This window comes from Castor canadensis, chromosome 8, assembly GCF_047511655.1.
Source record: "Castor canadensis chromosome 8, mCasCan1.hap1v2, whole genome shotgun sequence".
Classification (NCBI taxonomy): Eukaryota; Metazoa; Chordata; class Mammalia; order Rodentia; family Castoridae; genus Castor; species Castor canadensis.
In genome coordinates, this window is record NC_133393.1 from 153,252,131 (window position 1) to 153,272,115 (window position 19,985).

General features: G+C 51.3%; 1 protein-coding gene across 1 annotated transcript; it reads left to right on the forward strand.

The window, feature by feature from the left end:
- The first annotated feature begins 224 nt into the window (after positions 1–224).
- Pnpla3 (patatin like domain 3, 1-acylglycerol-3-phosphate O-acyltransferase) lies at positions 225–19,686 on the forward strand. Its single transcript, XM_020174205.2, is given in 10 exon segments — positions 225–510; positions 3,115–3,347; positions 4,440–4,461; positions 4,463–4,476; positions 6,652–6,861; positions 7,740–7,806; positions 10,872–11,057; positions 12,737–12,869; positions 16,005–16,109; positions 17,232–19,686. Coding segments are annotated over 10 exon segments (1,236 nt in total). The 5' UTR covers positions 225–323; the 3' UTR covers positions 17,311–19,686.
- The last annotated feature ends 299 nt before the right edge of the window (positions 19,687–19,985 follow it).

Below are 19,985 nucleotides of genomic sequence, written 5' to 3' on the forward strand. Positions count from 1 at the left end.
TTCTCCGAACGTGAATAAAAGGAACAGAGAAGAACACCCATTGTCTTTTTTGGAAGACTCCCTCGGGAGTTTTGGAGGCGCCTGGGGCCCCGCCCCCAGGTGGGAAGGAGGGAGGGGCGGACTTCCTGCCCGCCCATTGGGCCACCTGCTGACTCATTTGCATGGCCCGAGGGGGCGAGGCCGGCGCGATGACGTCACTCGGGGACTGCCTCTGCCTGCAGCTGCCTTGAGGTCAGGCAGAGAGCGACAGCGCGCGGGCAGAGGAGCAGCGGCCGTCCCGCACCGGATCCTGGCCCGTGCCCCGCACAGCCGCCGCCGCCGCCATGCACGACTCCGAGTGCCGCTGGAGCCTGTCCTTCTGCGGCTGCGGCTTCCTGGGCTTCTACCACATCGGGGCGACCCGCTGCCTGAGCGAGCGCGCCCCGCACCTCCTCCGCGACGCGCCCATGTTCTATGGCTGCTCCGCTGGGGCGGTGCACTGTGTCATCTTCCTGTCCCAGGTCCCACTGGGTACGTCCAGGGCTGCCGCGCGGGGAGGGGGCGCCCACTAGGCAGGAATGCCAGTGACCCCCCGGGGTTCCCAGTGGTTCCGGAATTGGACACTGCGGGTACATCCTATAGGTCCCCTATCCAGACAGATGTCACCTTCGCGGCGTCTTGTTGCATTGTCGCTAGGCCCGGGAACGGGTGCCTGAGAGATGGCTCTCTGGGTGTGGGAACTCCGAGCGGTCCGGGCTGGAGGGAATGGTTTTGGAATTCGAGATGTTTGCTGCATCCTCTGCCACAGGTCCGTTTTGATGCGGTCCCAGGACTAAGAGCCGGGTCACCCCGGAGCGACTGGGAGGATGGAGCTCGGCCGGGAGGTACAGAGTGGTCCTGGTCTGAGCTTCAGAAGGGCCTAGGTGGGACCTACAGCGGGACTTGGCTCCAGTCTCATGGAGAACACCTGGGCTCAAGGGCTTTTGGTTTCAGCCCAGCCCTCTGAGGTCAACATTTGGGTGACCTTCAGGGCAGACTAGATGGTTTGTAGTGGTGACCATCGCGGGAGAGGGACGTAGGAAAAGAAAGTTTGTTTTTTTTTTTCTCCCTCCTGCAGTCAGGAATGGATTCCTGGATAGCCTGTATGCCATCCTCTAGGCATACAGCTGTATGCCAGCTCAGTGTCATTGACAGTGAGATTCTGGACATTTGAACATTTGTTCTTCTGGGAAGAGGGGGTTGTTTCTCTCTAGCAAACTACTAGAATGTGGTATCCTTCCTAGCGACCTATGTACCATAGTGATGTTCCTAAGCCAGTGGGCAGGACCCAGGGCAATGGCAGTGTGGAGCTGGTTGTGACACCGAAATGTCCCCAGCCAGGATGATAATGCCCCTTATTAGCCCCTGTTTATCTGGATTCTTTAACACTTTACTCTGCTCTGCCTGCCAGGGTGGCAGGGAGTGACTTTGTAGTGGGGAAGCACCTGCTTATACACAAAGTTTTGCCGTTGGGTAGGATCAGTGAGCAGATCCTGGGCTGATGGGATTTGGGGAGGCCTCCCTGGCTGTCTGCCTGTCAGTCTGTCTTCCCCTGCGCATGTCAGAGGGGCAAAGGGCAGAAAGTGGCTTCTGGAAGGATTAATTTGGCCACATGACCATCTGTCCATACGGGCTTTAGCCCTGATAAGATGGCTCTTTCTAGGGTTGGCGATCTGATCTGAGCCTCCACATCGACATGATCAGTTGGGACAAGGTTTAAATGTACCGACCCCAGGAGCCTGAAGTGCATCCACTCCTGTGTAGAGGGGCTCACAAGTGGGCAGAGAGGTGCAATCTGGGGCTGAGCCTGGCAGAACATGGGGAGGCACAGGAACCACTAGGGCCTGGAAAGAGGCTCATAGGCTTTGCCAGGAGCTGCTCCCTGCATTCCAGAGCTGCTTTAACTTGACTCACAGGAGGAGGCTGGCGAGGAGCATCTCCCAGGGATTGTGGAGGTTCCCCAGGACATCTGAATGGAGGCTGGACTTGGCAGAGGAGATGGGCAGAGTCTAATAACAGTGTGCAAGTTTACCCCTCTTGGCCAGGTTCTGTGGGGAGAGTTGCTGTGAGTCAAGCTGGATCAGGACAGGCTGGGGCATGTCTACCCTTGGCAGCCCAGCCCAGGATTTATGGTTGCATCCTTGGACAGAGCAGATGGGCAGAGGGGACCAGTGCCCCATGCCCACCTTACAACCTGGTAATTAGAGGTACTCTGGTGTTAGAGTCTTAAGATTGAAACTAAGAGGCTTAAGGTTTCCTTCCCCTCCCTTTTTCCCTCCCTTCCTCCTTCCTTCCTTCCTTCCTTCCTTCCTTCCTTCCTTCCTTCCTTCCTTCCTTCCTTCCTTCCTTCCTGTTCTGGGTTTTGAACTCAAGCCTTGTGCTTGCTAGCTAGGTACTCAACCACTTGAGCCACACTGCCAGTCTGAGACTATTTATTAAGTCTTTCCTCATGTTTTACCTAATCTTTTATCTCTAAAAGGTGGTTAAACCTTGTCCTACATGAAAAAGGAACAGTCTGAGATTTAGACAGACAGCAAAGTGCATTACTGAGGTCACTCCACTAGTAAGAGGTAGAAACAATTCAAACTCAGATCCAAGCCTGCATTCTTCCACTTTTTCTCCTGAACTCTGTAATGTTGAGGACAAGTGTGCCAAAGCTGAGATGCTGACTCATATGTGGCCTCTGACTTTGGAGGCATGCATGTGAGGAGCCCCCATACATAGGGGGGCCACAAGAAATGGGAGGCTCATTCCTGTGACCGAGGCCCAGCACAGCACTGTCCAGTAGAAACACCACAAGCCATACATGTCATTTTACATTTCCTATTGCCATGTTGAAAAAGTCAGACATGGATGAAATTAATTTCATCATACACAGAATAGTCCCTATAAACCATTATTAATGAGACATTTCCTACTAAAGCTTTGAAACACAGCATGTATTTTACACAGTTCCAGGGCTCCGTGGCCTCAGGTGACTGCATGTTAAGTATTGCAGGTCTAGAAAAAGACCTGCAGTTTCCTTGCTGTCTAGTTCCTGGTCTCATCCCTGTCTCCAGTGTGGTACCCTCTTGTGTATTTGTCTTCTGTCCCTAGATCAGACTGTCCAGAGCCTCATGGACCTTGTCCGGAAAGCCAGGAGACAGAACATCAGCACCCTCCATCCATCCTTTGAGATAAGCAAGTGCCTCCGAGATACGCTTGAAGAAAATCTACCCTCCAATGTGCACCAACTCATCTCTGGCAAAGTAGGCATTTCACTCACCAGAGTGTCTGATGGGAAGAACGTGCTGGTCTCTGATTTCCAGTCCAAAGATGAAGTCCTGGAAGTAAGCAGTTTGCTTCTCTGGGTGTTGTCCAGTGAGAAGGCAGCACAGGTGGCTGTTGTAGGCCCCTACACCAGATTGACACATGAACTGCGCAAACCAGTGGTTCTGACTGTAGTGTCTCTACGCCCAGTGTGTTTTGGGACAGTTTTACTTTTTTTATTTTTATTTTTTGCGGGCTAGGGGTGGAACTCAGCGCCATACATGCTAGGCAAGCACTCTACCACTGGGCCACCCTCCAACCTGGCAGTTAGTGTCAAATAACCTCGCCCCGCCCCGTGTTCAAGACTCAGCTCATGACCACCCTGCCCAGGGAACCTGACCTGGGTCTGACTCTCACTTTAACGTGTGTTATACACCGTTTGTAATGAGGATTGCTTCTTGAATGCAGCTCCTCCAGGGCAGGAGTGAGTCTTGTTTGCTGCTTTTATGTGGATCTAGCACAGACAGCATAACTTACAGTATGAATAGGTCAATGATTTTCATAAGAGTTCTTGGATGAAGGACTGTGTTTTATTTAACATAGGTGTAGACGAGACAGTGGCCCAGCATGTGTGATCAGCAGCCCAGAAAGAAATTTCATGATCTGTTTAACTTCGCTTCTGGAAGCTTCTGGTCAGCTAGCACCTATGAGTTCCCACACAGCACCTGTTCCTGCATTGGCTCAGTGTGGTGTCCAGGACAGTGCTTCTCAAAGTGTGTGTGTGTGGAGGGAGCAGGGGGCGGAGGTATCAGCTGGTACAACACTTGGCTAGTTAGAGGCTCTGAATTCAATCCCCAGGACCAGGGGGCCCATCTCTAACCTGCCATAGGAGGCCCTGGGAGAGGACATGGAATCTGGGATTCCATCAGCTCCCCAATTATGTTCATGAGTGTTAGCACCTGAATAGAACCCTCCCAGCCCCTAGCAGCCACAGAGCCAATGGTTCTTCGTCCTTTCTTCCATGCCCAGTGTGGCTCTCCTGGGAGCAAGGGTGGGGAGTTGAAGGGCAGTGTGTTTAAAGAGCTTCCCTGTGGACAACACAGCTTCCTGGAGGACCAGGCATGGCAGGAGGTGGGCATGGTCTGGGGCCTCACTCCCTTTTGTTTTCCTAGGCCTTGATGTGTTCCTGCTCCATCCTTTAGAGGTGTGGTAAGTGTGTGTTTGTGGCAGCTAGGCTGAGACCTAGGGCTTTCTCTAAGGTGAGTTGACACAACCCCTGATCAAAGTCCCCAGGACCCTGTCTGAATGCAGAGCCTCATTCCTCTCAGCCTCACAGACAGAATCTGTACCTGGGTGGCACGGCTCACTTCTTGTGTAAAGCTCACCCCACTGTCTGTAAGGTGCACTGGTCAGGTTACTTAATCCGCTCACTGTAGGTAGCTTCTCAGTAGCCTAGTTAAAGTGTAAGATGCTTAAGAATCAATTACTCACTAAAAAAGGCAGAGCTTTATTCTTAGGGAAAATAGCACAGTAGTAGGTTTTCTAACAACAACAAAAATTTGTATGTGGGGGCCTACTCATAAGTCTTTTGTTTTACTTGCTTTTGACACTTTTTTTTTTTTTTTGTGGTGCTGGGGCTTGAACTCAGGGCCTATACCTTGAGCCACTCTGCCAGCCCTTTTTTGTGAAGGATTTTTTTCGAGATAGGGTCTCACGAACTATTTGCCCAGGTTGGCTTTGAACCATGATCCTCCTGATCTCTGCCTCCTGAGTAGCTAGGATTACAGGTGTGAGCCACCAGTGCCTGGCATTCAATGTGGAAATGTGATTCTTGTTAACTTTTTGGCAATGCTTTTTTTTTGGTTGTTCTGGAGTTTGAACTCAGGACCTCATGCTTGCTAGGCAAGTGCTCTACCACTTGAGCCATTCCATCAGCCCACTTTTACCTTTTTTGTGACACACAAAGAAAGTCTAGGCTATATAATGCTGGTCTTTTAGGGTTTGTTTGGTTTTTTTAACTCATGAGAACAGAAACAGAATGGCTGATAAAATGCCATGGGCAGCAGAAACAAAGGGAGGTGGAATTTAGGAGCCTTCAGTTCCAAGCCAGGTATCCCAGGCATTTTCTGGAGATGGAGTTACAATCCCCTTCTGCCTAGTGTCACACTGCAGCCACCAGGGTGCCCTGCTGCCTCTCCACTCAATGAACCACTGAGGTTCACTGTAAACTGCCCTTCTTGTCCTCTGTGGGTTGGGGCCCAGGACAGGGACACTCAGGGGCCCAGCCATGAAGTGAGCAAGGCACTCATTGGATTCTCATATTGACCCCTTGCCCTGCTGGTGGTGTCACGTGGGCATTTTATTTTTCTAGAACTAAGCTGAAGGGTCCCCAAGAGCCTTGGTGATGGCCTTGACTCCCTAGTGACATCCTGGAGTCTCAGATCAGGAAGGCAGCTGGAGCCCCTCTTGGCTCAGGCTTCAAGAGTGGTGCAGACAGGTAAATGATAGCTGGGCCATTTTGGACACATTTCTTTCTTTTTTTTTTTTTTTTTTTCTCTTTGAGTCAGGATCTCACTATGGAGCCCAGATTGGTCTCCAGCTTGTGATCTTTCTGCCTTAGCCTCCTGAGTGCTGGGACTGCAGGCCTGTAGAGATTACAGCCCTGTGCCACCATGCCTGGCTTCATGAGGACATTTTCTAGGTCCCAGGTTCACTGTTTCATTTAAGTCTCAAAACCCCCTCTGAACTGGGTATGGAGGAGCATGCCTATAATCCTGGCTCTCAGGAGGCTGAGGCAGGAGAGAGTTCAAGGCAGGCCTATATAGTAAGAGACTGACGCCAAGAAAAAAAAAAAAGTTTTCACATCTTCAAGATATGGAAGGAGATAGGCTCACAGGTTAAATACCTTGCTCCAAATTTCTCAAGTTGCAAGGCTGGGGCTCTGGAGTCAAACCCATGGCCATCCTTCTTTTTCACAGTAGGCTTTGCAACATACCCTGTCCCAGTAAAGAGAGCCCCCATACTTTATAAAGCCACCCTATGCATGTTGTATGGACACACATGAAGTCGCTTAATTGGCCTTAGGACCTGGCCAGTACAACCTGGGTCGAATACCAGTTTCTGTTTACTTCTTTGCCAGGTACTTTTTGCAGCAGTGCACACCCTGTACAACAGTTTACAGCAACCCTAGGGGCCAGAATAGAGGCTGCCCCACAGATAAATGCTCAGTGAGGATTTGGTGAAAGAGGGATTCCAACGCCTCTGTCTTCCCACTGTGGTAGCCTGCTTGTGGCTCTGAAAATTCTCTGCCCGTAGTTCTGTAAGCACGCTGAACACTAGCCCGGGGTTGTACACAGTATCAACCCTTTCCTCCTTCCCTAAAAGCGGTACGTGGATGGAGGACTGAGTGACAACATACCATTTCTGAATGCCAAAACGACCATCACAGTGTCCCCCTTCTATGGGGAGTACGACATCTGCCCTAAAGTCAAGTCCACAAACTTTCTTCTTGTGGACATCGCCAAGCTCAGTCTCCGCATCTGTATGGGAAATGCCCACCTTCTCTCCAGAGCATTCTTCTCTCCCAGTCTCAAGGTGAGTGGGGTTCTCCGGGATGCCTTCCTGATGACCAGAGAACACCAGTTATTCCCTCCCTGAGAAACCAGGAATGGACTATGTCAAGGGTCATTAACTCTGAGAGAAGTTGCTTGTCCTAGGAGCTTGGCAGTTGGTACCTGGACCCTGGGCAGCACTTAGGGTCACATAGACCCCAGGCTCAGACCTCACTTCCAGGGACTGTGGTTAAGAAGTCGGGTGGGGGGTGGGATGGATGCAGTGGTTCACTTCTGTAATCCCAGTATTTGAGAGGTGGAGGGGATGGAACCCAGGGCCTCACACATGCCAAGCAGTTGCTCTACCACTGAGCTCCTCCACCCCCAGCCCAGGATGCTTGATTTTTTTCGGTTACCAACATGATTCTGACTTGTAGCCACCGTTGTCAAGAGTCAACACAGTAGGGGGTGGTGGGGAGGGTCCCCTTTTCCGATTGTTGTTTTCGTTCACATTCCTGCTCTAACACAGGAGATTTGTCGAGTTGCCATTCTGGGGAAAGATGCAGCACAGACACCTCACTGCGAGGGGCAGGACCACTGCCCAGCAGCACTGCCTCCACTCTGCTGTTCACTAGGAGATGGGTAGTGAGGCAGCTGTTAGTGACACAGGGACAGCTAGAAGAGTTGGCTAGGATGGGGGTTGGATGTGAGTCCCACTGAGCCCAGGGTGGAGGGGTGGGACTGGAGCCGAGCCCTCAGGAAACAATCTATGGGAGCACAGGCCCTGTGTTCCCTGTCAAGGTGGCTGCTCGGCACCCCAGGTGGTGGAGCCTGCCAGGTCCTCCATGTCTGCAGTCTTCAGGGGATGGGTGAATTGGTGGCGCTCGTACCCTGACGTGCACTTGCTTCATTTGCTCGTAGGAGATGGGGGAGCTCTGCTTCCAAGGGTACCTAGACGGCTTGCGCTTCTTGCAAGAGAGTGGAATGTGTGGGCTGGGTCACCCGTGTCCTGTTCTGTCCTGGTCTCAGTTACTGCAGTCCCCTATTCTGTCACACAGAGCTTAGCGCCTTCCCATGCTGTCTTGCTCAGCCCGCTCATCAGCTCCAAGTGAAGCAATCAGAATCATGTCCCAGCCAGGTGGAGGTCATGTCCTCATCATTGCAGATGGGGACAGAGGCTAGCACAAGTCTCCCTTGGGGGTGGAGCTGGGATTTGAACCTGACATCCCGCTTCCAGGGCTGTCCCCATTCTTCTGATGGCAGCTTTTCTTCCTTCCTTCCTCCCTGCCTCCCTCCTTCTCTCTCTCTCTCTCTCTCCTTCCTTCTTTTCAACTGGGGATTTGAACTCAGGGCTTTGAGATTACAAAGGAGGCACTCTACCACTTGAGCCATGACTCTAGTCCATATTGGTCTGGTTATTTTGTACATGGGGTCTCACAAACTATTTCCCCAAGATGGCTTCAAACTGCGGATCCTCCCTATCTCAGCCTCCCAACTAGCTATAATTCCAGGCATGAACCATTGGCACCTGGCTCTTTATTTTCTTTCTTTTCCTTTCCTTCCCTCCCCTTCCTTTTTGGTGGTACTGAGGTTTGAACTCAGGGCCTCGCTCTTGCCACTCAAGCCACATGCCTGCCCAGCTTGTTTGTCTTTCTGCTCGAACTCCTGTAATCCTTTAGCTTCCCGAGCTGAGGTTTAGCAGGGTTTCTGGGACCAGCTCCAAGTGAAGCAATCAGAATCATGTCCCAGCCAGGTGGAGGTCATGTCCGCTGACCTTCCAGGCAAGTGCCTGACCTTGAGTCATCCCAGGTCTTCGGGGCTGTGGATATCCAGTCATGCACTGTTAATATTGGTCAGTGTACTGCATATACCTCCATGGTCCCGTGTGATTGTATCATCCAGTGACATTGCGCCGTTTAGTTCACGTAAATGCACTCTGTGAGGTTTGCACAATGGCAAAACTAGCTGACGACACATTTCATGTGTCCTGATGTGAAATGACACATAACTAGAGTAGACCCCAACATTGGGCATGTTTGGAACTATTTTGACTAAAGCTAGTTGATGTATTGACTCATCAAATTGGCCTTTCCCAAGGCGTAAGAGACGTGTGTTTATGCAGGTGGACAGATGTGTGCTGTGTGTTGATACGACAGATATGTATTTAAAGATTCAGAACCTACTTGTGTCACCTCCTGGGTGCCCACAATGGGCCGTGGCTAGGGACACTGCAGCGAAGTCCTCTGCCAGCCTTGGGGAGCAGTGAGGAATGAGTAGATAGCCAGAGGGCGGTGCGCTGGCAGGTGGATTGCTGTGGGATGGCTGGGGCAGTGGGCGTCCATGAGCACATGGGCCCGCACTGAGGATGGGATGAGTGGAAGAGCTGGAAGTGTGCAATGCATAGACATGGGACCTGAGGGTCACAGAGACGATGAACAAGGGCTTGTGTGGCTGGGGTGGCGGGGGAGGGGGATCTGAGAGATGAATGGAGAAGAGAGGGCAGGAATGGAAGGGTGGGCTGGGCTTTGTGGATGTGATGAGGGGTTTTCGTCCCACAGAAATAGGGAGTCATTGAGGGTTCTTAAAGCAGGAATGAAGTAGTTCAGGGGAGAGCTTTGGAAACATAGCTGCAGTTTGGAGAGGGAAGGCCAGGACCCAGCCCTTCAAGCAAAACAAAACATGCAAAAAAGCATGGTGAAATAATTTATCCCAAGGTTTCTCAACAATCCTCCAGGTATTGGTTCTGAGCTGGGTATCATGGTGCATACCTGTAATCCCAGCACACAGGGATCAGAGGTAGGAGGGTTATGGGTTTGAGGCCATCCTGGGTAATATAATGAGACCCCGTATCAGGGAAAAAGAGAGATGAGGGGGGAGGGAAAGGGAGAGAGGAACAGAGAGTGAGAGGAAGGGAGAGAAGAGAGAGAGAAGAGGTGGCGGCATGCACCTGTAGTCCCAGCTACTCATGAGGAACAACTGCCCTTGTCACTAGAGCAAGGCACAAAAAGTAGAGCACAAGCCCAGCATCCTGGAGCCCAGTGAGGTGGCCCAAGGCTCAGCCAGGAAACCAATCCAAAGGGCCAGAGGGAATGTGACTGGGAAATGGCTGAAGGGAGGTGGGGGAAGAGGCAGATGGAGGCTGAAGTCGGGGCTCTTCTCAGGTCCCTGGTGAAGGGCACCCAGGCAGCGTGGGCAGGAAGGCTGGTGTCCCCTGCGTCCTGAGGCAACCACCCTCTGGGAATGGATTCTTTGGATCATAGCTAAGAAGGGCATTTTTTTTTGGGTGGGGGGGAGAAGGAATGTGGGAACATAAGTGTGGGAGCATCTTGGGGGGTGCAGGTGCCCAGGAACACCTTGGGCTTTCTCACCTGAGCTGGGTGCAGCCCTGGACACGTGGTGCTGCCTGCATCCTGCCCGGCCCAGCAAATGACCCCTTTAAGAACAGGGACAAGTCACTCACTGGAGTCAGTGCTGCACTCCAGTACCTAGGGCAGGGCACATGAGAGGCACAATACTCCCCTAACACTTTCAGCCAAGTGACGCCAGACCTGGTTCGGCCACTTACTAGCTGTGTGACTTCGGACAAATCTCTTAACCTCTCTTGCTTCTCAGCTGAAAATGCAGATGAAGAAAACGGTAGCTCTGAGTGGCTGCTGTGTGGTGAAGCACTTAGCCAGTGGTGTAGTATAAGTTGATTAAAATCCATGTCTTTCAAGCTTATAAATCCCCATTTGGAGTGGAAGTCCACACAGCTAGGGAGTGACAGAGGCAGGAGCCAACTCACCTGTCTGGCTCTTTTTTTTTTTTGTGGTACTAGGGATTGAATCCAGTGCTCCTCCCTGTCCAGCTCCAAAGACCCACACTTCTTTCTCTGGGCTTCAAAGGCTGGCCCTTGTCTTACCCCAGCGCTGTGTACCTAGCTATCAATAGGCCTTACAGTTTCCCTCACGTTGGCCTGCCTGCCCTATAATTCTGGAGGTGAGAGTGGCTGGGCAGTGATACAGCTCTGCTTGCTGAATCCTTCAATGAATTTGTCTTCATCCCCTTTGGAAGGCATCTGTAACAGGCCCCAGCTGGGCCCGAACTTGTCCTTGGAAGAAATGGAGCAAGAAGTCATGGCACCCTACTGTGAAGACAGTAGCATGGAGGGGGACAAGCTGCTGGACCCCCTGAGCCTCACCGTCCTGCCACCATGGGACGAGACCATCCTGGAGATCCTGTCCCCCAGGCTTACCACAGGTACCTGTGCACTGTCCCAGAATGCAAGGGTGGGAGCAAGTGAAAGGGCCTCATTCCTGTATGAGAAAGGTGACATTGCCACTGGGAAGCAAAAAGGCCTCGAGACCACACAGATCGGTAGGAATAGAGCCTCTCACTGCCCAGGCCTGTGTGGGGTGCCACCTTCCAGGCCAGGGCTCCCTGGGACCCCTGAGCCTTCCGACCCTCCCTTCCTTCCCCAGGATGAAGAGAGGCTGCAGCGGGGCCCAGGGGTTGAGTGCACAGGCTCCAGCTGGCAGCCACGCTGATTCCGGGGCTAGGGTCTTGCCTTTGGGACTCAGCCCGTGCCCTCAGAACACCTTTCTGTTCGCTGTTCTCCACCTGTACTGAGGTCCCTTTCTTGGGATCCCTCTCCTTATTTCCGCCCTCTCATACCCACGATTTTAAACCCTCGCTGAATGGTGTTTTGTTTGGTTGGCAGTACTGGGGTTGGAACTCAGGGCTTCTTGTTTTTAAAGCAGGAACTCTAAACACTTGAATCGCATCCGTGGCCTGGTGTTACGTTTTATAACGTCATCAAGTGCTGAGAAGACACTGCTGTGGTCTGAATGCTTGTGTCCCCTCAAAATTAATATGCTGAAATCCTTATCCCCAAGGTGATGATTTTAGGAGATGGGTATTTGGGGGATTAGGTCTAAGGGTGGGGTCCTCATCAGAGGTATTAGTGCCTTTGTAAAGGAGGCACTGAGCGAGATCCTTTGTCCATTCCATCCTGTGAGAACTCAGAAGGCTCTGTCTGTGGTAATCTTGGCTTTTACCAAATACCAATGTCTGCTGTCACTTTGATCGCTGGCTTCCCAGCCCCCTAGAACTAGGAGAAGTAAATGTTTGTTGATTGTATAAGCCACCCAATTTATGGCTTTTTGTGATTGCACACTGATCAGGTTAAGTCAGACAGATGAAGCTCAAGAAGCTCAAAGGCAAATCAGACAGGGGGCTTTGCCCTGGAGATGCTGAGCCCCAAGAAATGGGAGATAGCAGCTGCCCTGGTTATGATGACATGGGGTGTCAGGGTCATCAGGGAGAGGAATACAAGCCTGCCGCTCCAGGAATGGGGTGGATCCAGCTGAGAGGTGGAGGGACTGCCTGTACAGCAGTGGCTGAGAAGTTTGTGTGCTCCTCCACGCGTATTTGTCAATTTAACAGTTTAATAGGACTGGGCGTGTAGCTCAGTGGTAGAGCACATGCCTAACACGGACAAGGCTCTGGGTTCAATCCCATACCACACACACACACACACACACACACACACACACACAAAATGAAAAAAGAGAGATTAGTTAATTGTTAACTGGGAACCCTGGATCTAAGGCAGCCTGGGCTATGTTGCCGATTTGATCTTTTTTTGGCATGGGGTCTTGCTATGTGGCCCAGGTTGACCTTGAACTCTGAACTCTACAATCCTTAGATGCTTGAGTGCTGGGATTATAGGCATGTACCACCACACCCAGCTCCAATTTGATCTTTACATCACTCTTGCTGTACAAGGAGCATCCTGACAAAGCCAAATGTTGTCCTATTTGTGATGTTCCTGACTCAGCCTCCAGACTTAGTTTACTTCAGAGAATTTCATGCCCCATCTGGGCAAAGTGGGTTGGTTCTTCATAGCAGAGGACACATCTGCAAACTGCCTTTTTCAGCCCTCCATGAAGCAATAGAAGACAGAGATGGGTATCTGAGCAAGGTCTGTAACCTCCTACCTGTGCGGATCCTGTCCTACATGCTGCTGCCCTGCACCCTGCCTGTGGAGTCGGCCATCGCTGCTGTCCACAGGTGACGATGCGGCATGTGCTGTGTGTCTTCCTCCGGGGTCGGCATGAGGATTTAGGGGATCGTAGAGGGCGGGCTCCTTGTGCAGCAGGATGTGGCTCAGAGGCTGCACACAGCCCCTGAAGGTGGCCTTCCTAGTCCTTGGAGCCACAGAGAGACTTTGAGAGCTGGCAGGGGCTTCACGTAGCATCTGGTGCAGCCCTTCATGATCTCCAGGGTAAACTGAGACCCAGGGTTGGGGTCAGAGCTCTGACACCACAGAGCTGGAAGGCCAGGGTTCGAAGCAGGGTCCTTGCTGCCCTTCAAGCTTGGCCTCCTTTGAAGTCATATGAAGGTAGTGGACAGCAGAGAAGCCCAACTTCTGTTCTGGCCATTGTCGGTTAGTGGGATTCAGAGTCAGCAACAGAGGTTAGAGTGTGAAGGTTGTGGAACGTGTTCACTGGGCTCCTTCTGAGATGGGGACAGAATGGGGCAGCTTGGTTCAATAGTGGTGCAAATCCTGGCTGCACCTTTTACTTTAGCTGTGTGACCCTGGACAATTGAACGTACCTCTCTGTGCTGTAGCATCTGGAACACGGGGATGGTAAGAGACCTAGAGCAGGCAGTGAGCAGGAGACCCAGTGAGGTACTGAGCTGAAGTCAGTCCGTGATGCCAGTGAGTCTATCTTCTGATGCAGGTCACAGATCCCTTATCCGAAATGCTCAGGGCCAGTGTTTCAGAGTTTAGAGCTTTTTGTATTTTGAAGTATTTGCATAGACTTGACCAGTTGAGAATCCATAGGTTAAAAAAATCTGAAGCTTTTTGAGCGTCACATCAGTGCTAAAATTCCAGACTTTTACTTCAGGTACAGCAGAGTGTGCCTACTACAATCGCAGCACCTGGGAAGCTAAGGCAGGAGAATCACAAGTCTAAGACCAGCCTGGGCTACAGGCCGTTTTCAAAATAAAAAACAAAAAAAGAGAGGTTTGGATTTTGTATTTTTAGGTTAGAGATGATCTACCTGTAATAATATTGATAAGGGAAAATTAGACAAAAGGGAATGGGCTTTGGAAATACACCAGGGCTCTGCAGTTGCTAAGCTGGTGACTTCAAGCAGGTTGCTCAACTTCTCATGTCTGGGTAAGAAATCCTATTTCAGTGCGTTGACAGGAAATGGAAGGAGCTTGATTAAAAAACATTACCCAGGTCTGACTGAGAAAAAAACTGAGACACAGGAATGGGGTAAAGGGCCCATAGGGAGTCCAGGGAAGGGGGAATCTGAGAGCTTGAAAGGTGACAAGGTGCAAATGCCAGCCTGCCCATTATGAAATGGTAGAGCCTTGCCCAGTGAGCCCAAAGCCCTGAGTTCAAACCCCAGTACCGCCTATGAAGAGGGTTGGCAACTTAACATGTGAGCTATTAAAATAATCTCAGACTCTGTCTCTTCAAGGAGTGGGGATCCACACACCCAGATAAACAAATACCCCGTGAGGGAGAATGAGCTGGTTCATCAGTAGTTGGTTTTTAAGATCATCTGACTGAATGAGGCGGCTCACACCTGTAATCCCAGCTACTGGGAGGTCTCCATCTTCAAGGCCAGCCCAGACAAAATAAAATAGTGAGATCCCCATCTTCAAGCTGGGTATGGTGGTGTGTGCCTGTGATCCCAGCTGCACAGGGGAATTTAGGTAGGAGGATCTTGGTCTGAGGCCAGTCTGCAGAAAAAAAAAAAAATCTCGACAGCCTACCTGAGTCCAAATCCCAGTACCAAAAAAAAAAAAAATCTGGAAGTTCTGGACCCTCCCTTGATGGCCTTGTCCCCACCCCATCTGGCTTGGTAGCCTGGGGTGTCCACCATACAATCTGTCCTGCCAGTTCCCACCCTTGGATTCTGTGTATTTTTCTTGGCTTACTCCCTTGTTTTTCTGGAGTGCAGCCTCAAAAAAGTCCCCCAGGAAGTAAGCATTCTGATTTCCTGCCACTGGGATAGGTGCTTGTCTACCATCAATGGATTGCTGGGTTGGCTGCCTGTAAACCTGCAGGTTGAAAATGATTTCCTGCGGGCTGGCACTGTGGCTCATAAAAAAAAAAGAAAGAAAGAAATGAAAATAAGTGAATAAATAAAGGAAATCTCAGAGGTGAGCCCACCTCTCTCCTGTCTTGTGGCTCTCACAGAGCTGTCCCTGGGAGTCTGGTCTTGTACTTTGGGGTTTTATCTGTGTTGCTGTGAGCAGGACATGCAGCAAACGCAGGTGTGTGGGTGCAGTCATGGGCATTTGCTTTGTTCAGCTGAAGACTCAGTTCAGTGGGGACTTTCTTTTTAGCAAATTATTCTAGCAAATCCTCCAACCTATCTTTTTTTTTCCCTCAGTATACTGGGATTTGAACTCAGTGCCTCATGCTTGCTACTGCTTGAACCACGCTCTCAGCCCTTTTATGATTTAGTTATTTTTCAGGTAGAGTTTTTTTTTTTTGTTTTTTTTGTCTGAGACTGTGAGCCTTTTACCTCTTCCCCACTGTCTCAGGTTTTTGCCGAGGCCAGCCTCAGACTTCAGTCCTCCCATCTGCCTAGCTGGGATTAAGGCCTGAGCCATGGCGCCCTGCTTGTCCAGCACATCTTTTAAAGCCCAGCCCCTCCTTCAAAACCTCTTATGGGGCCTTCCAGACTGTCTCCCCCCTCCAGAATCAGCCCCCACTACATCGTCTTGGGTTGGGGCCTGAGAGACGGAGGTGTTCTTTGTGCCTGGGGGATGGAGAGTCTGTGGGGATTGTGGCTGGGCCTTTTTTTGGCTTGCAGTGATCAAACACAGCTGGCCTCTAAGCAGAGGCTGGACCTGGGTCACTGCTGTCCAGGCCTAGGGCAGCTCCCCATGGAGCCATGTGGGCCTCACACAGCTGAGGCCTTTCTCTTTTATTTCCAAAAATCTTTTGAGCTTTCTGGAACTAAACACAGTCTCACTTTGCTTTGGAGATTTTAGGTGGGCTCATTTTTGTCATAAAATCCCAAATCCATGTTTGGGAACTTGTCAGATTGGGGTCGGAGGTGACACTGGCTGTCTACTTAGACAGAAGGTACCGTGGTAAGATGGCTGCCTCTTGCTTACTTTTTCTTGGCTCCTCTTCACACTGGGGTTTCCTGTGTTGGCTTCGTTCTGCAGACTGGTGATGTGGCTTCCAGACCTGCCCAATGACATCCAGTGGTTGCACTGGGCAACTTCTCAGGTCTGCGTCTGTGTGACGACATGTCTGCTCCCCTCTTCCAGGTAAATAATTTGATGTGCAGGCCACATGGGCACCGTGCAATCTGCCTGCCTCACGCAGCGTCCTAGAAACTTTTCACTCCATGTCAGACAGGTGGCAGGGAGCTGGCTCTCTGTTGCAGGACCCTGTCCTGTGGGAGGCCTGGGTTCATCAGAGGTCCCAGTGTTCCCGCTGATACCTCCCGGGGGAGCTTCAGCTTGGGATGTCCACTGGGGCCCAGTGTTGATGGCAGAGGAAAGAGCAAGCCCATGATGGAGCAGGGGAGGTGCCCGCGTGGAGGGATGGAGAGAAGATTGGAGTGCTGGGCAGCACTGGGTGCCTCAGCACAGCGAAGGTGGAGCTCAGAGACAGGGCCCAGAAGAGTAGAGGAGGGGTGGGGGGAAGCCAGGGCCAGCTGGGGTGGGTGGGGCCTGTCAGGGCTTCTGACCTAACTTGGGTGGCGTGCTGTTGGAGGCAGTTGCTGGGTCCTGAGTTCTGCAAACTTGGATCCGGGGGCAGGCATCCCTTGCTCCCATAGGGCTGGGCCTCCCCCTGAAAATTGAGGGCCTCTGTTTCCTCACTCCCTCGTCAGGATACTCCCTGTCCCCTCACTGGGTCCTGTGAGGCTAACAGGAGCTACTGGCCCGTGCTGGGCCCTAGGGAAGGGGCCTCTGGAGCTGTTGTTGCTGTTGGTAGACACAGGAGTGTTGCAAAGCAGGGGAGTGGGAGGGTCTGACTGCCCTGCACTACAGGAGGACAGACATGGGACCAGGCAGTGGTGGGGTGGGGACAGCCCAGTGACTAGTAGGCCATGGTGGGCACCCCGCCTAGTGAGCAGCCCTGTGTGGAGAAAACTGATGGCCCCATAGGGACTTGTAGATGGATGATACCTGTGGCTGTCCAATGAGAGTATCTAGATGGTGGGGAAGGCCACAGGCTTGGAAGACTGGGATGCTGACAGCAGCCCAGCACTGAGGGCAGGAAGTAGCTGTGGCTATGAGCTCAGCCACTGCAGATCCCAGAGCACATGTGATGCTGTGCTCAGTGGCCAGCACTGCCAGGCCATTGTTGTAGGGACTGAAGACCTCAGAGCAGTGGGAAGGGCAGGGAAAGGTGACCAAGCTTACTTCCTTCCTTTGTTTCAGATCCCAAATGCCAGCAAGCATCCAACATGCTTCCTCATACAAACCAGAAATACCAGAATGCAGTTCTGCTGCTTTGTAGATGGCAGGTCCCCACTTCCCATGGACCTGAACGCTTGCCCTGTGGATGGTCCAGGAGAGGCAATGCTGTCACTTGGTCTCCACCCTCAGGTCCAGCCTGACCTTGGGCTGGGGCACCACCTGCTGGGTGGGGATGTTCACCTTCCCTGATGTCCCAGTGGGAAGGGTTTTGGCACCTGAAGAGGCATCTGGGGATTCTTTGAGATGCTGAGCCTTCTCATCTTTGTCTAGCTGCCCGTGGCTGCTGTTTAGTGACCCCATGCCTGGGACCCAGGCTCTCCAGCTCCAGGCTGAATCCAGTTTATGGAAACCAGAGATAATGGGGTTGGACTATGGGCAGCTAGCAAGCTACTTTTGGTATAGGTGAAGTCCAGCACTTACAGAGATCTAATTTCTGAGCATCAGTTAGCTGTGTTGATTGGGGAACAGAGCCAGAAAGCCAGCACAGAGGTCTGTCTCTGGTTCTGTTTCACGGCCTTTTTCGGCTGTTTTTTGAGGATGGCCAAGATACCTTGGAAGGCCAGCATTTGAACCTGGGCCTTGTGACTGGCAGTTTGTGCAATCTTGAAGGCAGAGAGTATCAGGTTCCCACCAACTCCCAGGGTGCACCCAGTGCAGGAGAGGGGGTTATGACCCTGAGAAGAGCCCCAACTATTAGGTGGTGGTAAAAGATGATAACTTGTCTACATCTGAGAACACCTTTTTGGCCTAGCTAAAATATTTTCTAAAGTTTCATATAAACATGCAAGGGCATACGTGTTGAATTACGTACTATGTGAAGCAGTGAGCTGTTCACAGAATAAGCCTTAAAGTAAAACCTAATGTGTGGGGCAGACACCCTCCCTGCTGGGCAGAGCCAACCACAATGGAAGATTCCACCTCTTTGCTCAACTTGAACTTGGCTTACTTTTCACACACGTCTGCTGCATCCTTCTTTCTCTCAGAATCTTCCTCTCTCTCCTCTATTCTGCCAGCCTTAATGGAGACAAGCACTTGAGGCACAACCTGCCTTTTCCTCAGGAATGTGTAGATGATCGAAGGTGAAATGTGTGTGTTCTCTAATTCACACGCTTGAGTGTAACAACAAAAAGAAACAGTGGGGCTGGGGATGTGGCTCCAGTGGGAATGGCTGGCAAACAGGAGGCCCTGAGTTCAAATCCCAATACTACCAAAACTAAAACTAAACAACATACAAAACCAGAAACAGTGATCTGCTCAAACTCCTAAATGTTGGCCGAGAAAGTTACAGCATGCCTCTGTGCTGTGTAGGTGAGACTTCCAAGTGCAACTTCAAGTTCAAATTAGCACTTTCTAGAGAAGACAACTCTGTGAGAAGGTGGCTCCACAGGACAGCCTGTGTGAGCCTCTCTCGTTCACATGCCAGAAGCCCAGGGTTTTGGGTGGGAGCCCGGCTCCCTACTCGGGGGTCTCCTGTTCTGGTGAAGACGTTCCATAAATAAGGCCTAAAGGTGCATGGGGTGGGGTGGGGTGCTCTGTGCTGCCACCCCCAGAACAAAGCCTGGTCCCTTTGGAGAGCTGGAACAGGGGTGGAGGAGGGTGCACCTGGTACCCATCTGGCTCCGTGTGACCCCGTGCTTCTTCCCAAGTTTTTCCACGGACTTCCTTCTGCTCAGCCACAGAAGGCTGGGCCTGGGTCATTGGCAAATGTTCATGGTGTTTGACAACAATCAATTTCCACATAGACAGGTACACTGTATTATAAGAATGGTAAATGGCTGATTGGATCACACAGGACTTCTTTCTGCTTTTTAAAATTTTTCAGCATTCTTACAGTGAGCATATGTATTGCTGTTACATTTTTTGGCAGTACTGGGGTTTGGTTAATTTATTTTTTGTTTTTTTTCTGGAAGTACTGGAGTTTGAATTCAGGGTCTCACACTTGCTAGGCAGGTGCTCTACCACTTGAGCCATGGCCCAGCCCCCAGCCCCACTGCGTTATTTTGTAAAGATGGTAGTAAGATTAGGAAGTAAGAGCGACAGCCTAGCAGTGGTGGAGGCTGCCCCACCTCCCGGAGAGATTCTCCTTAGCACATGGGAACGCTTAATTTCCTGTTGCCCAATCAGCTGGAGCCCTTCCATTATCTGCGGGAGTAATTAGGTTAGGAGAGTTAATGCCACGGAGCAGCGGTCTTTATTTGGTACACAAGAGAGGAACTTGTGCAGAGTATGTGCCCGATTTTGTTTAAGAACTGTGTGAAAGGACTGAAGGGATGCATACCCAAATATCATTCTGCTTCTCATTCTGCTGTTATCTGTGATAGGACTGTCTTGGTTGGGTCTGTGTGTGTCTTCCAAATTCCTGTAGTGAACATCAGGGTCAGAAAATACTCATAATAAATGTGATTTTAAAAGTGTGCTCCCGTGTCTAAGTCTTTTCTGTCCTTTCACAGCCAAGGCCCTGTGACAGCCTCCCCATGGGGCCCACCTGGCGCTGAGAACTCTGACATGTGCTCTTTCCCGAGCTCTGTGGTTCAGACCCTCCTGGGATCACATTCCTCAGTGTTCAAAACAAAGTCAGTGGTGGTCCCGCTTGCTTGCAGAGGTTGGGGAGGGCCTACTGATAAGGGAACTTAAACTGGGAGGGGTGAAATGAGGGAATGGGTAAAAACTATGTATGTGCCAGAAAGCACATGCCACAGGGAGACCTTCCTCCCA